The sequence below is a fragment of the Tursiops truncatus genome, chromosome 9 (assembly GCF_011762595.2).
Source record: "Tursiops truncatus isolate mTurTru1 chromosome 9, mTurTru1.mat.Y, whole genome shotgun sequence".
In the NCBI taxonomy this organism is placed as follows: domain Eukaryota; kingdom Metazoa; phylum Chordata; class Mammalia; order Artiodactyla; family Delphinidae; genus Tursiops; species Tursiops truncatus.
The window spans coordinates 61,562,707-61,579,579 of record NC_047042.1 but is presented as its reverse complement, the minus strand read 5'-3'; the positions used below and the strand labels follow the sequence as shown (position 1 = coordinate 61,579,579).

Genomic DNA, 16,873 nt, shown 5'->3' with positions numbered 1-16,873 from the left:
CCGCGCAGCGCAACGAAGAGTAGCCCCCGCTCGCCACAACTAGAGAAGGCCTGTGTGCAGCAACGAAGACCCAACACAGCCATAAATAAATAAATAAATTTATAAGAATTTTATTTAATTCAACTTTCAAGCATTTGAGGTTTGTGCGTTTTCCTTGTTCGTGTGATCTGAAGGGAAAACGATCTTCTAGGAAAAACAGCTTGAGATATGTATTTTTGTCACTGATTTTTTTTTAATTTCTTGATATTTGATCAAGAAACAGCCTGAAGCAGAGATTGGTACATTTGGCCTGCAGTATGTTTTTGTAAATAACATTTTATTGAAATAGTCATGTCCATTTATTTACAGGTTGACTTTTGCTGCTTTCAGGCTACAGTAGATTAAGCATGTGGGACAGAGACCTTAATGGCTTGCAAAGCCTAAAATATTTTGTCTTTATGATGAGAAAAGAGAGTAGTATACCTTTTGAAAGTTTGGTTTTTTTAATTAAATAATCATTGCATATGTTAACAAAATTGAGAAGGTTTAAATAGGTCTTCAATAAGTTTTTCCTTCCTCTGCAATGTGAACCACGGTTAGCAATGGGGACAAGTGCCAATTGCCTCCTTTCCTCGTTTTACTTGTGCTACAATTGTTCTTATGGTAAAGAATAAAATTTTCTTGTATTATGTCTCTATCAAAAGTTTGGAAATGAAAGAGCACGACAGCTAGATTTTATTCATTTGCCTGCTTCTTTTTGTTTTTGAGTTTGTCTGGAATAATTGGTTTTTAAAACACCCTGTTTTTAAATGATAGTCGTGTTTTGGCTGTAGTAAGGGTAAATGCACTTGGTGTCTTGGAGCTCTAGTGGTTGGCAACTCTCAGTCTGAGTCCTTAGAGTACAATACAACGACCAGCCTTTAGTAAATACTCAAACATTTGTTGAGTTAAATTTAAGTAGCCATTAATTTATAATAGAAAATTAAGTAAACAATTTCATTGATACCTGAGAATTACTAAGCCTGAGGATGCTAAATTCTACAGACAACAGGGAGTATGACTTTTTTTTTTGAAACTAGTTTTAGGTATAACACAGAATGATATATGGTACAATATATTTATTAAAAAGGGAAAATTCATAAAATGAGTCAAATCATTGGTTATTAAGTAATATGGTACAGACATTGTGAAATGTTTCAGAGTATGTAGGATATTGGTTTTAAGGTTTTTTTTTTTCTGGAACAAGTTGGGAAATTAATTAAGTTTTATTTTTAGGAGAGAAGGAATCTTGTTATAAAAAATATGTTACGGGCATTTAAGGTGGTTGTTGTTGATCATCTTAAACTTTGCCATTTTTCCCCATTTTTATTTAATACATTTTGAAGTCTGTGTTCCCAGAGAAGGGACACTGAATTTTATTTTGGATTGTACTAGATACAGATCAGTTTAAATTAAGTTGACTTTATATGATGTCTGAATGACTTTTTCTGCCTATTTTAATATTACGATATCATAAATAAAAATTACTTTATTAGGAAGAAATGTACCCTAGATTTCAAAGGAAAGAGTGGGAATAGGGTGTATAAAGCAGTGACAATGAGATTATATAAAGTTGGCTCGCCATGTAGTATTCTAAAAGCAGACTTCAGTTTTAATAGTTTTATGCATATGATAAAAAGAAATCAAATCTAGTAAAACTGAGACAAATTCAATGGGGCTCAAAAAAGTCACTGCAAAAAAATCAGGTCATAGTATGAGGTCAGAGAAATGACCAGAGTGAACCTGTACAGCTACCCTGCAAGGAATTCTGGAGTCTAATCTAAATCCATCCCTGCACTGGCCACCAGTTCCTGTCACCTGGTTTAAATATGGATGGAGGGCTTCCCTGGTGGCGCAGTGGGTAAGCATCCACCTGCCAGGGGACACGGGTTCGATCCTTGGCCCAGGAAGATCCCACATGCTGCGGAGCAGCTAAGCCTGTTCACCACAACTGCTGAGCCCATGTGCCTAGAGCCTGTGCTCCACAGCAAGAGAAGCCACCGCAATGAGAAGCCCGTGCACCGCAACGAAGAGTAGCCCCTGCTCGCCGCAACCAGAGAAAAGCCTGCACGCAGCAATGAAGACCCAACACAGCCAAAAATAAAGTAAAATAAATTTTAAAAACTAATAATAAATAAATATGGATGGGGACAATTTTGGGTCCTGCAGCTGGGGTTAGGACTTACAGTCTATTAATACATGCATTTCTGTAAGATAAATTTTTAGAGGTAGAATTGAAAGATTGAGGTATTAAGCATTTTCAATGCCAAATATATCTTCTATAATACTTCATTTGCAATCTGAAATTCAAAAACCTCTTAAAATGAAGTTAAAAAATTTTTTTTTTTGCAAAACTTGACCTGAAGTAACATAAGACTGTATATAGTATTATTTTTCACAATGTGCATGTTTCCCTCAGTCAGAATAGTAGGATGTTCAGTTCTGGAGCTCTGCCCCAGACCCTTTGTAATACATGATATATGTACCACATTACCTCTGTAAGATCTGAAAAATTCTAAATTCTAGAACACAGCTGGCTCCAAGAGTTTGTTTGTTTGTTTTTGTTTGTTTGTTTTTGTCTCCATTGGGTCTTTGTTGCTGAGCGCTGGCTTTTCTCTAGTTGCAGCGAGCGGGGGCTACTCTTAGTTGCGGTATGTGGGCTTCTCATTGCCGTGGCTTGTCTTTGTTGCGGAGCACGGGCTCTAGGCACGCGGCCTTCAGTAGTTGTGGCACGTGAGCTCTCGAGCGCAGGCCCAGGAGTTGTGGCACACAGGCTTAGTTGCTCCACGGCATGTGGGATCTTCCTGGACCAGGGCTTGAGCCCGTGTCCCCTGCATTGGCAGGTGGATTTTTTTTTTTTTAAGTTTATTTATTTATTTTTGGCTGCATTGGGTCTCTTTGTTGGGTCTTCGTTGCTGCACATGGGCTTTCTCTAGTTGTGGCAAGCGGGGGCTACTCTTCGTTGTGGTGCGTGGGCTTCTCATTGCAGTGGCTTCTCGTTGCAGAGCTCGGGCTCTAGGCGTGCAGGCTTCGGTCGTTGTGGCACGCAGGCTCAGTAGTTGTGGCACACGGCCTTAGTTGCTCCATGGCATGCGGGATCTTCCTGGACCAGGGCTCGAACCTGTGTCCCCTGCATTGGCAGGTGGATTCTTAACCACTGCATCACCAGGGAAGTCCCAAGAGTTTTGATTAAGGGCTTATACGTATGTATCAACTTATACTCCTCTGTAAGAATGCTCGTTTCCCGACACCCTCACTAACACTGGGCCTTGCTGCATTATTAATATGTGAAAATAGCCAGTGATTTTAGGTATTATTAGCTTTAGAGGTTATAGTAGTAAACTTAGATTTATAGTGTAACTTTCAGATTTGGAAGAGCAAAGTCATTACCTTAAATGACCCAAAGTCTCTGCCTTTGCACCTATTTTAGTTACTTCCATATAGTTAACTTGGCTGGAAATTTGACAGTCTACGTCAAGTTTGCAGTTCATGTAATAGTATAGTTTGGCAGGAAGTACAATGTGATCTTCTCTGACATAATGGATGATATTTTTGTGAGAAAAAGTATTAGTGGTTCCAGTGATGGTCAAATATATTTATAGGTTTCATGTCAACAGCACTTGACTTTCTGATTATGGAGCTAAGAGTCATCTAATTAGGAAATAGGTGATAGTTTTTAACTGTTATTAGCACTGTATATTCTATATGTTTTTCCTGATTTGTAATTCCTTTGCCATATGTTGTAAATACTGATTTCTAAATAACATTTTAAATTAAACTTTAATGCAGCTGGAATTTCTTTTGATGAATGGTATGCAGTATGACTAAAACTTAGGTGGGTTTTTTTTTCCTTCAGTGGGTAACCAGTTGTTCCAACGTTATTTGTTGAAATAACCCAATCTTCTAGTTTGAAATGACTTGTTTATCTTTATCATATCTAATGTTTTTTTTAACATGGATGTATTGTATTTACTTATTTACCTATTGTGTTTGTTTATTTTTGTTTACTTGGGTTTATTGTAGAATTGTAATACGTTTTAATATTTGTTAAGAGTATGAGGAAAAACTTGTTTTTCCTTCCCTTCAAATATCTTGGCAGTATTTGTGAATTCTTCCAGATGAATCTTCTGCAAGTTGGATTTGTATTAAATTTACACATTTTGAGAACATTCATATCTCTATAGTATGAAGTCTTCATGTAGGAATACATTCCTCTATTTTATCATGTTTTACGTTTCATTTTTCAGTAAAATTGTATGTTCTTATAAAGATTTCTAGGAAGGAACCACTGTACAGAGAGAGATATGTTGTATTTATCTCCGTTACAGGATTGAGCTGCAAATTTTATAATATAGTTTATGCTTTGGAAATAAACAAATTCAATCTATTTATCATATAGTTTAAGTAATTTAAATATAAAGGCTGTGTGAATACATTTAAATTATACTCCCCAAATGAGAATCTCCTTGCAAGAGAAAGGTTTTTTTTTTTTCTCTTAAATTACAGTCATGTATTGCCCCTAAACAAATAAGTAGGAGATTTGGCTTTGCTGGTAATTGAAATTATTTATTTTTAAAGAACTTTTAAAAAACTGTATGCTTATTGATGTGTTCCTTATTTTCTAGAATGTTTATATTTTGTATAGAAGGCAAAAAATTAACTTAAAACCACAAATGTAATAAACTTGTTAAATGTCCCTTTTCTCATGTTTCATTTTTATGGTAATGTCTAAAGTTGAACTTCAAAAAATAATTCATATTTAAGTCTGCGATTTTAAACATTGTATTCTAAAAATGTACTGACCTAGATACTCTAACTGAACTTTTTTTTCTTTTTAGTTACTCCAGAGGATCCACAGAACATAGGATGTTGCCACAAAATCTACCTCGTGTGTTACTCTCTTTCACTCATGAGTTAAACAACAGTTACAAATTTGAGCAAGATATCTGCAGACTGTGTTGAAAAACTCTGAAGAACCTAATTAACACAGGATGACCTGGTAGTGATTCTAAGCCTAAAAAGATACTGCTCATTAGTGAATGTATCAATCTTGGTTCTGAATGCTGCAGATAACAGCAAGCAGAGTTTCTCCTTTCTTTATTTCTGAAGCATTCACTTGACCTTCCATCAGTAAGACTGATTTTTCTAATCTGTTCCTGGATATATTAATGGAATACAGTCATGTCCACTCAAGACGAGAAGCAGGTCAATACTGAATATGCTGTGTCCTTGTTGGAACAGTTAAAACTGTTTTATGAACAGCAGTTGTTTACGGACATAGTGTTAATTGTCGAGGGCACTGAATTCCCTTGTCATAAGATGGTTCTTGCAACATGTAGTTCTTACTTTAGGTAAGTACTGTAATCTTGGTTAGTTTGTAATTTCAAATGCAGAATGTTAGCTTGTTTTAATCTTTTAAACATTATTTAAATTTTTAAAAAAAGTTAGGTGTCTTAATGTTTTGCTTAAGTTTTTTATTTGGGGGCTTCCCTGGTGGCGCAGTGGTTGAGAGTCCGCCTGCCGATGCAGGGGACACGGGTTCATGCCCTGGTCTGGGAAGATCCCACATGCCGCGTGTCTGGAGCCTGTGCTCCGCAACGGGAGAGGCCATAACAGTGAGAGGCCTGCGAACCACAAAAAGAAAAAAGTAAAAAACAAAAAAATTTTCTATTTGGGTGATATAGTGCTTGTCAAATCACCTACTTGCGTGTGTAAGTAAGGGGCAGGTGAAATAAGTTTTTACAAAGGATTAAATACAAGAAATATGTTGAAATTAACTAAGGTAAAGTTTTAATGATGGGGAGGCAAAAAGGTTCAGAATACTATTTTTTCATTGAAAGAAAGAATAAACGAATGGGGTAATTTTCACTTACTCTTAAGATTTTAAAATGTTACATTTAGAAAACAGTCATTGTTTATAAATTTAAGAGTTACAGGAGGCTTAATAATAACTTTTAGAAGATAATTGGTACTGTTTAGACATGTTAAGGACTTTTATTTCCTTTGCAAAAATGAGTTCCTTTACTCACTCTTGGTTTCTTTCATCATTTGTGCTATTGTTTTAGCCGTACCAGACTCCTTGCCAGATTGAAATAGTTAATAATTAATAATGTTTTTGTTCTCTGTGCCTCAGAATTTATAAGTTGATTTAGTTATTTGTTTGCTAATTACAAATAAATAAAGCTTAACTTTACATTTTTATGATCTTTTGCAACTTTTAATCTTTTTAAGATAGGTTTCCCTTTATTATGTGTTTCATGGGAGGAAAAGAATTAAGGCGTAGAAATTCCTATATTTGGTCTCTGCCCTTAGGTTGAATTTTTACTTAATATTTGAAAGGGACAGGGAGAATAAAGATGAATGAAATGTGGACCAGTATATTCCTGCTACAAATCTTAGCTGGCGTAAGTGGAGATCAGCAATGAAAGTTACTTTCTGCTGCTCCTTAGTGGCAGCTGTAGACAGGACAGGTTTAATCTTGACTTTTCAAGGCTAACATACACGAAGGTGTAGAAACTTAACATTCCTTAGTATAACACATCTCATGATGATTCTAGAAGCTAAGGCCCAAATGTCAGTTGCCTTGCTCTGCCTGCCACTGTTTCAGGTTTAGCTGTGGATATTTCATGCAATTTCAGACATTGATTTTCTTATCTTTGGAAGCTGAGCATATTTGCAAACAGTGGTTCTAGAGAATTTAATGGATCTAGAGGATGCTCAGAATCCTCTTGTGCTTCTACAAATAGAGATTCTTGGATTTCAAACCTAGAAATTATGATTCAGTGGGTCTGAGTTAGAGTTTTAGGATTTGTATGTTTAAGAGCTTCCCAGATGATTGTGATGGTCAGGTTTTTTTGTTTTTGTTTTTTCATATTTATTGACTTAGTAGATGGTGTTAGAAATTCAAGGTTATAGATTCAATCAAACCTGGGTCCATTAGTTCTCCCTTTTTAATGGTTATTAATTACAAATTGATTATCCATTATTGGAATGAGCTATATGCTTTAGTTGTGGATTTTCAGATTGATATTTGTAATCATAGAGTAGAATCTTTTGTGGTAATATTTTAGCAGTCATCTTGTATAACTTTTAAACCTATGCAGAAAGTGTATCTCCATATTTTCTGAATTGTCATCATCTTTATCAGGAAGTAACACATGGGTTTATGGGTTAGGTATCTTACCTTTTTTTCTTCCGCGCTAAGTCTGTTTTTTATTGTATAGATAAAACACTGTTCTTTAAATTCTCTAGCCCTGAGGTTATTATTTATCTTTAATTGGGTTGGAATTGGTTTTCCTGAAGACCAAGAAGTTTAAGTATTTCATTAATGTTACAATCTTAAAAACAACACATTCTCTTTAAGGCTGCTGTTATTAACTTATCACTAACTAGTTTCCTTTTTTAGCATCCTTGGTGTTCTGAGAGAATATATTCTCCCTAAAGCAAATCAGATACTAAGAAGTAGAAATAATAGTAGAAAGAGTAGTCCTATCCATGTTTGGGCTTAAAGCCATCCATCTTTAAAATCCTGTGTCTGGACCAGTTTCATAATCCACAAGACGAAGACATTTATATATTAATTTTCCCTCCAATATATATTCTCTGGACTGTGTAGATTATTGTTATTGTATATTCCCACAATAATAACCTGATTTTCTCCCAAGTGTTCTTCAACTGGATTCTGCTTTCAGGTTTGTAGATTTTGGTATCCTTACATATAATGTTGCTATCAATCTTTATCATTAGAAATTTACTATTAGAAATTTTGCCTTTTGAAACAGATACATTCCTCCTTTGTAGTTTACCAGTTCCATCCCACTAAGAATCAAAAGAACTTCTGAAATCCAGAGAACCTCTGAAATGGTAGTTTCTTCTTCTTGGTAACATATACACTTCATTTTAGACCCTAAACGAAGGGGATTACTTGAGAATTACTCAACACCTCTTCCACTATGGTAATTTAGCCTCCTATAATATTATGCAATTCAGTATTTACTCTTTCTTTAAAAAGTCTGTTTAAGATTTTTATAATCAAGTTGGCTAGGCTTCTACTAATCTTTGGTCTTCAGGAAGCATAGTTCCTTCACAGAAGTCCATCATTCTGGTGTCATAAACCATAGTCTAGAATAACCAGTCTCAGTGTCATCTGTATAGTCAGCTGTTCCCTTGCCCTACTTCCTCTTTCAAAGTTAACTACTTTCTACTGGCACAGATAGAAAAGCACATGACCCCTAAATCTTGCATTTTTACTCAGAGCTCCTATAGTTCTTTTCAGGTTGCTTTTGTTATTTCCCATTCTCTCGGGCCACACAAGTGAAGCCAGTAGCAATTGGTGTTTTTATTAGTTTCTTGTCACATCTTGGGTATTTTTCAACAGCACTTCCTAATCTCTGTTACTTGGTTGGGTTTATTTATGGCCATTCTGTATTCTTTGGGAGGAAGTTATCAACCACCCTGATCGATGTTTTTGCCACTCTTCCATTCCGTAACTGCCTGAAGTTTAGTTGCTGTTCTTACTGCTCATTCTGAGCTACACTAAAAATCACTAGTGCCTTCCTAATTGCTTTTGCAATGTTTGTTATCCTTGACTACCGTTTTTGACACCCTACCTCTCTTGCCCTGAGTAGCATTGTACTGACTGGCTTGTTCTTATTTCTCTGATGAATGTTTCTCAACCTTCTGTTATTCTTTTTTCTAACACATGTCATTTTGTAGATAATTCACAGTCTTCTGCATTAATGCCTGATCTTCAAAGTTCCAGTTGTATTAAATACTTAACTGATTATTGTATTACTTCCATTTGACTCAGCTGCTCGCACCTCAAACATATCTAAAATTTAACTCACCTTTTTTCAAGATTAACTGTTTTCCTTGACCTTACAATTTTTCTCTCAATGGTTAACATTTTTTTCAGGTACTTGAAAATAAACAGCTTTGATTCTTTCCCTGTCTACTTCCTACTATAGTCTACTCCATACGTTCAGAAAATCACCAGATCTTGTTGGTTTTTTGTAAAAGCTTTTGTATCCATTTCTGCCAACCTAGCTCAGGTGGTTCTTACTTCTAATCTAGATTATTGCAGTAGCCTCAGAACCCTTTTTCCTATCTCCAGCCTTTGGCCCTTGAGGTCTGTCAGTACAAAATATTCATCCTAGAATACATTTTATTATGCTAATAAATCCATGCTGAAAACCCTTCAGTGAACCTTCTTCACTATCTACAATAAAAAGCTCAGACTCGTATGTCTGTGTATGTGTGTGTGTGTGTGGTTTTTTTTTTTTTGGGACATGCTGAGGGGCTTGCGGATCTTACCCCAGCCAGGGATTTGAACTCGGGCCCCGGCAGTGAAAGCACTGGGTCCTAACCCCTGGACTGCCAGGGAATTCCCTCCTATATCGCATTTTAAAATCCCTCTGTGGGACTTCCCTGGTGGTCCAGTGGTTAAGACTCTGTGCTGTCCATGCAAGGGGTGCCACTTTGATCCCCTGGTCGGGGAACTGAGAATCTCACATGCCTCAAGGCCAAAAAAAAAAAAAAAAGCCCTCTGTGATCTGACTGCCACTTATCTTTCCGATGTTTTTCATGAGCCCTTATGTTCAGCAATGTCACTGGGAAAAACAGTTCTTATGTTCTACCCTGACTCACTGTTTTATCCATTTTAAAGCCTTTCTCATCTTCTTGTCCTTGAGGTTGCCCAGGCTAGTTCTTGTGCTACCCACTTACGATCACTATAGGCATTTCTGTACATGCAACAATATTCTTTGTTTTCTTACCTCTTTCATGTATATGGGCATTTTACTTTGTATTCTCCACAACACTAATTGCCTTTCCAGCATATTTTCCTGCATGTAATTTTTAGGAAACTGTTCTGCATATTTTTAGGAAATCATTTGAGTAAATGAAATTTTTAACGGCTTTATTGAGATCAAATTTACACACAATTAAATGAATTTTAGTATCTTTACAATTTAATTTGAAACATTTCCATCACTTTGTGCCAATTTACAGTCACTCACTGTTCTTACCCACAGCCCTAGGCAACCACTAATCTCCCTTCTGCCTCTATATATTTGCCTCATATATATTTGTATACACATCATACAGTATGTGTCTTTTGTATCTGCCTTTTTTTCACTGAGCATAATGATTTTGAGGTTTGTGTTGTAGCATGTATAATAGAGTTCCTTTTTATTGCTGAATTCCTGTATGACTATAAGGATTAAATTAGTTTTGATGTTATCACTCAGAATGGCACAGTGGAGTAGTTTGGTATATCTTTGGCACTGGATTATAATTTTCTGTTGTTTCCCTTGAAAGCTTTCCCTATAAGTTGTCCATCAGCAAATACCCTAAATAAACATCCCATATTGTCTAGTTTTTCTTTTTAGCCTTACATTTGTTTTCCCCATCTCTACTATAGGGCCATGTTCATGAGTGGACTAAGTGAAAGCAAACAGACACACATACACCTGAGGAATGTGGATTCAGCCACCTTACAGATAATAATAACGTACGCATACACGGGTAACCTGGCAATAAATGACAGCACTGTAGAACAACTTTACGAAACAGCTTGCTTCCTGCAGGTAAGCAGTTTTTTCAGTCTTACAGCTATGTAATTTTATTGCAGATTTTAGAAGGTAAAACTCTTTTTAAAATACGTAAGGGAAAAACAGTAGGATTTGATCAGCTAATAAACTTAGTTTTATGATGGGAACTTGACTAAAAAGATAGGTGAAAATTTCATATTAGTTTCATAGTCTGCCTAATATACCACAGGATTTAGATTTCAAGTAAAAGAAATTTTTAACAGCATTTGTTAAATTTAAGTGCTTCAGTTTTTTGGCTAGAAGCTTAGATGTGCTAATTTTTGATGGTTTTTTCACAGAAAATGTCAAGATTCTTATGGAAGTTATCAAACATAAATGTTCATAATAGCCATGAGACCTTACTGAGCTATTAAGGAAAATTATTTAAACTAAAATAAAAAGTGATGATTGATATATTTACATATGATAAGCTATTTCACTGTGTTTCCCCTTCAACTTTTTTTCTTTTTTGGCTGTGCCGCGTGGCTTGCAGGATCTTAGTTCCCCGACCAGGGATTGAACCTGGGGCCCCTGCAGTAGAAGTGCAGAATCTCAACCACTGAACCACCAGGGAATGCCCCCCCCTTCAACATTTAACTTTAAGAGGAATATAAAAATATTTTCCTCATTTTTTCCAAAGGGAGAAATAAAGTTTCTCCAAAGGGAGAAACTTTAAAGGTTAAATTCTGGGAGTACAGTTCATGATACCTAGTAGGTACTTGATAAATGTGTGCTGAATAAATGTGAATGATGCCGGTCGAATGCCAGTTTCTGGGTGTAACTCTGGGAACCAGAACTCAGTCTGTCCATGCCTTAAGTACCTGTCTTCCTTTTTAGTTCTGTATTCTTCCCCCCCCACCCATAAACTGTGCAGTGTCCTACTATACCTATAACTCTGGGGACACTGAAGTCATGGTAGCTTCCTGGTGCTTTAGAACGGAAGACATTCACATCCTAAATCCAAACCTAAAAGGGAGAAATGCCTACTGTAAGAACTGTCTTTCTTCCATAGCTTATATGTTTTCATTACCTTTTTAAATTTTTTAGCAATTCTAAAAGCAAGTTTTTTTAGAATTGCTAAAAAATTGAGGAATTTTAAGAAATTTGGATTCTAGAACATTGTTATTATAGTGATACCTTTCCTTATAATTTTTTTCTATCATGTTAATGAAACCTATAGGCATATGCTTGGCCAAATGCAAAACAGCACTCTGCCTCTGGGAGTAAGTTGCCCTGGCAAGCCTGGGAATGTGGCATTTTATGACTACCAACATGGCTTTTACTATTAACCACATGAAATGATGTTTTTATATGCCAGGTTCTGTACTAATGCTTTATATAGGTTCTCATCTAATTCTTAAAATAATCACTTGTAAGGAAGGATTTCCCCATCCTACACAGGAGAAAGCTGAGGCTTAGAGAAGTAAAGCTACTTGTCTGATATTGTACAAGTGTTGACTGGCCAATCCAGGTTTTGAATCCAAGCAACCTGGCTTCTTATCACAAACTGCTTCTAGTCAATCACTGTGTCGTTGAATAAGTATAGTAGGTAGCACTTCTGACTCAAGATCTACTGTTTCTTAAGAAACAACAAATCTAGGAAAGTTAGAGTGGCTAAGATGGGTCGTTTAAATATAGGTAATTTGTAATTGCACATGAATATATTCTTTTGATTGGTTATCCTACTGCTCCATGTAAGAAAGGCAAATAATAACTACTGTTAGGCATTGTGTATGATTTTCTGCTTCTATATGACTGTCTTGTCCATGTTAAGAAAACCAGATTCCAGCTTCTCAACAGTAATCATTTCCTATACTGATTTACATTGTTTTCATTTGGTTCTCTCAATTACATATTTTGCTAGGCTTTAAAAAATACATAACTTATGCATGAATTAATTTCTTTCCCTTTCCCTTTAAGGCTGTTTAGGTTTTTAAGAGCCTATTTAATGTTATACTACTGACTCCTAAATAGGGCAGTTAAGTAGGCCACTGGACAGGAAGACGAAATGCAAAACTATGCATAGTCTTCTAATTTTATTATTACTGGAAGATTATCTCTTAGCCCAAACATGTGTAGCTAAAAATAAAAACTATAGTATAGGGATCTGATTAATATACCTGTGTGTTACATAAAAATAAAATTTGTCTAGCCTGCCTTTATCAGCCTTTTTTTTCCCTTCTATTTTAGGTAGAAGATGTGTTACAACGTTGTCGAGAATATTTAATTAAAAAGATAAATGCAGAGAACTGTGTGCGATTGTTGAGTTTTGCTGATCTGTTCAGTTGTGAGGAATTAAAACAAAGTGCTAAAAGGATGGTGGAGCACAAGTTCACTGCTGTGTATCACCAGGAAGCTTTCATGCAGCTGTCACATGACTTACTGATAGACATTCTCAGTAGTGACAATTTGAACGTAGAAAAGGAGGAGACAGTTCGTGAAGCTGCTATGCTGTGGCTAGAGTACAACACAGAATCACGATCCCAGTATTTGTCTTCAGTTCTTAGCCAAATCAGAATTGATGCACTTTCAGAAGTAACACAGAGAGCTTGGTTTCAAGGCCTGCCACCCAATGATAAGTCTGTAGTTGTTCAAGGTCTGTATAAGTCCATGCCCAAGTTTTTCAAACCAAGACTTGGAATGACTAAAGAAGAGATGATGATTTTCATTGAAGCATCTTCAGAAAATCCTTGTAGTCTTTACTCTTCTGTCTGTTACAGCCCCCAAGCAGAAAAAGTTTACAAGCTATGCAGCCCACCAGCTGATTTACATAAGGTTGGGACCGTTGTAACTCCCGATAATGACATCTATATAGCAGGTGGTCAAGTTCCTCTGAAAAATACAAAAACAAATCACAGTAAAACAAGCAAACTTCAGACTGCCTTTAGAACTGTGAATTGCTTTTACTGGTTTGATGCACAGCAAAATACCTGGTTTCCAAAGACCCCGATGCTTTTTGTCCGCGTAAAGCCATCTTTGGTTTGCTGTGAAGGCTATATCTATGCAATTGGAGGAGATAGTGTAGGTGGAGAACTTAACCGGAGGACTGTAGAAAGATATGACACTGAGAAAGATGAATGGACAATGGTAAGCCCTTTGCCTTGTGCTTGGCAGTGGAGTGCAGCAGTTGTGGTTCATGACTGCATTTACGTGATGACACTGAACCTCATGTATTGTTATTTTCCAAGGTCTGATTCATGGGTAGAAATGGCCATGAGACAGACTAGCAGGTCTTTTGCTTCAGCTGCAGCTTTCGGTGATAAAATTTTCTATATTGGAGGGTTGCACATTGCTACCAATTCTGGCATAAGACTCCCCTCTGGCACTGTAGATGGGTCTTCAGTAACTGTGGAAATCTATGATGTGAATAAAAATGAGTGGAAAATGGCAGCCAACATCCCTGCTAAGAGGTACTCAGATCCCTGTGTTAGAGCTGTTGTGATCTCAAATTCTCTATGTGTGTTTATGCGAGAAACCCACTTAAATGAGAGAGCTAAATATGTCACTTACCAATATGATCTGGAACTTGACCGGTGGTCTCTGCGGCAGCATATATCTGAACGTGTACTGTGGGACTTAGGGAGAGATTTTCGATGCACTGTGGGGAAACTTTATCCATCCTGCCTTGAAGAATCTCCATGGAAACCACCAACTTATCTTTTTTCACCGGATGGAACAGAGGAGTTTGAACTGGATGGAGAAATGGTTGCACTACCATCTGTATAGTCAGGAGTTCAGGGAGTGCACGCCTGATCTATTTGCTTTGTCATTTTCTTTGCTAAATGAGAGAGGCTATGAAAGGACTGAATATGAGTACATAAAAATCTATCTTTGATAAATTTTATTTTTATGCCCTACTTAATATTTGCATCAGTATAATATATATCAGTGAGTCTTAAGAAAGATATGCTTCCATAATATGAAATAGATTATCCAATAATTGAGAAACTTTTATGTGTATCATGAGCATAAAAATCTGGATTATCTAACATTGTTAGCCCTGTGTATGTACAGTTCCAAAAGTTCTCTTATTAAAGTAGTTTCCTGTTCCTAGTGTGGTATATCGCAAATTATGCTGAGGTTATTTTATTATATGTATTTCATTCCTGTGCTTCTGTTCTGAAGTCCTGGAATAGTTTTTTTCGGTGTAGTTAATTGAGCTGCACTTAACACAAATGTCCATGTTGGTATTAGAAATGTTGTCTAAATCCTATAGTTGAGGAAGATCTTCCATTTTATGGTATTGCACAGGGAAAGTATGACTGCAGGATCAGTCTAACTATTAGGTGCATGTATTCTCTTTTCACTAACTTATACTTGTCTATCTAGAATACAGGTCTTCCAATCAGCTGGTCATTTACCAGGTGTGGACTTAAGTTGCTGGGCTTGCAATAAGAATTGCTAGTCCCTCATTGTGCGGGTCTGTGTGGAGCTTTAATCAGTAAATGCCTCCACTTTCTGTATTACATTAACATTGGCTCATGCATATAACTACCTGCTGCTGTCGTATTTCTCCATCTTAAAGATTTAGAGTGGGTTAACCAGGTCATTACATCTTAATTTAATAACAAACATTACTGTAGAGTGATTGTGTATAGATATTCGTTAGCTGTCAGGGTGTGTTTTTTTTTAACCTGTTGTGTGTGGGGGGTAGGATTAGAAAGGTGAACTGTTCAGGAATTCTCTGCACTAGCGGTGCAGAAGAGCAGATAACTAGTGCTGCTCTGGCATTAATCCCAGGAACCACTAGCAGTAGCGGGGTGCCGCCAATCTAACATGAGCACAGGTGCTTCATGACAAACATTACTAGCATGTTCAACTGCATAATGTTCTGGCACTGTATTTTGAATGACATTAATTTATTAAATAAATTGTATATATTCAATATCTGTTTTTCTTTTGTGATGCTTTTAGTTGTGCTTTTAGTTTTAGTTTTACGGAGTCAGCTTAGTTTGTGACAGGTGATTTCTTCAGAATTTTGTTGATTATATGATATTTGTCTGATTTGAGCCTTACTGTAGGAACACAAATTACATAAAAAGTAAGAGGCAAACCAGAGCCTAATGTTACAAAAAAAAAAGATTTTTAGTTATTTGAATGGGCCTTGTCCTCTTTCACATACGGTTTTTTCTGCCTCAAACACTCTTCCCCTTTGACTGGTTAGCTCTCAAGTGATTATACATCCTAGTTTGTGCCTGTTTTCCCTTTCACTTTGAAAAGTGTCCCTGTTTGGATAGTAAATGATATGGTAACCCTGGCTGAATTCAGTTTACACTTCAGGTAACTTCCTCCAACTGGCTTAAAAAAAAAATTCTATTGATACTACCATGAGTTCCCTTTGTTTAACTCTCAACTGTGGGATTTCCCTGGTGGCCCAGTGGTTAAGACTCTGTGCTCCCAATGCAGGGGGCCTGGGTTCCATCCCTGGTCAGGGAACTAGATCCTGCATGCTGCAACTTAAAAAAAAAAAAAAAAAAATCCTGCAAGCCACAACTAAGACCCGGTGCAGCCAAATAAATAATTTTTGAAAAAAAAAAAAAAAAAAAAGAATAAATCTCAATTGTACCCCATATTACCCAATACTCGTTAAACTATCTTATACTTATCGATTGTTTTCACCACTGCCGTGAGGGCAAGGGCTTGTGCCTACCCTATTTCTGCATCCTCAACATCTAATAATGCGTGGCACATAGGCATGCAATAAAACCTGTATAAAGGCATGCATAGGTCACAAGGGGAATCTGAATTACAGTAAATCATTCAGACTACTATTTTGGAATTGCAGTAATTATTGGAGTATCTGACAGTATGGAAAAGGATTTGTCAGTAGATTAACATCAAATGAGCTGGCATTAAAAACAAAATTTCCAGGGCTTCCCTGGTGGCACAGTGGTTAAGAATCTACCTGCCAATGCAGGGGACACGGGTTCGGTCGCTGGTCTGGGAAGATCTGACATGCTGCAGAGCAACTAAGCCCGTGTGCCACAACTACTGAGCCTGCGCTCTAGCGCCTGTGACCCACAGCTACTGAAGCCTGCAAGCCACAGCTACTGAAGCCTGCATGCCACAACTGCTGAAGCCCACGAGCCACAACTACTGAAGCCCGTGCACCTAGAGCCCGTGCTCTGCAACAAGAGAAGCCACCACAATGAGAAGCCCACGCACCTCAACCAAGAGTAGCCCCCATTCACCACAACTAGAGAAAGCCCGCATGCAGCAACGAAGACCCAATGCAGCCAAAAATAATAAATAAAATAAAAATTAAA

At 36.9% G+C, this 16,873-nt stretch overlaps 2 protein-coding genes, 1 non-coding gene and 1 pseudogene across 3 annotated transcripts in view; 1 reads left to right on the top strand and 3 right to left on the bottom strand.

Moving 5' to 3' along the window:
- Positions 1–5,199: 5,199 nt before the first annotated feature.
- Positions 5,200–15,496, top strand: KBTBD2 (kelch repeat and BTB domain containing 2). The gene is made up of 3 exons (XM_033863135.2): positions 5,200–5,369; positions 10,439–10,604; positions 12,798–15,496. Exons 1-3 carry the CDS (start codon positions 5,200–5,202, stop codon positions 14,331–14,333), a joined length of 1,872 nt encoding a protein of 623 aa, XP_033719026.1. The 3' UTR covers positions 14,334–15,496.
- On the bottom strand, positions 11,109–11,181 carry TRNAR-UCU (transfer RNA arginine (anticodon UCU)). The gene has a single exon. It is a non-coding gene; the product is annotated as a tRNA-Arg (tRNA).
- The window catches only part of AVL9 (AVL9 cell migration associated), a 96,292-nt gene continuing 92,040 nt past the window's right edge, over positions 12,622–16,873 (bottom strand). Inside the window, exon 20 of the transcript XR_002174519.3 lies at positions 12,622–13,439. The gene's annotated coding sequence lies outside the window, so the exon portion shown is untranslated. The remainder of the gene's footprint in view (positions 13,440–16,873) is intronic.
- The window catches only part of LOC101335630 (V-type proton ATPase 21 kDa proteolipid subunit c'' pseudogene), a 27,029-nt pseudogene continuing 22,777 nt past the window's right edge, over positions 12,622–16,873 (bottom strand).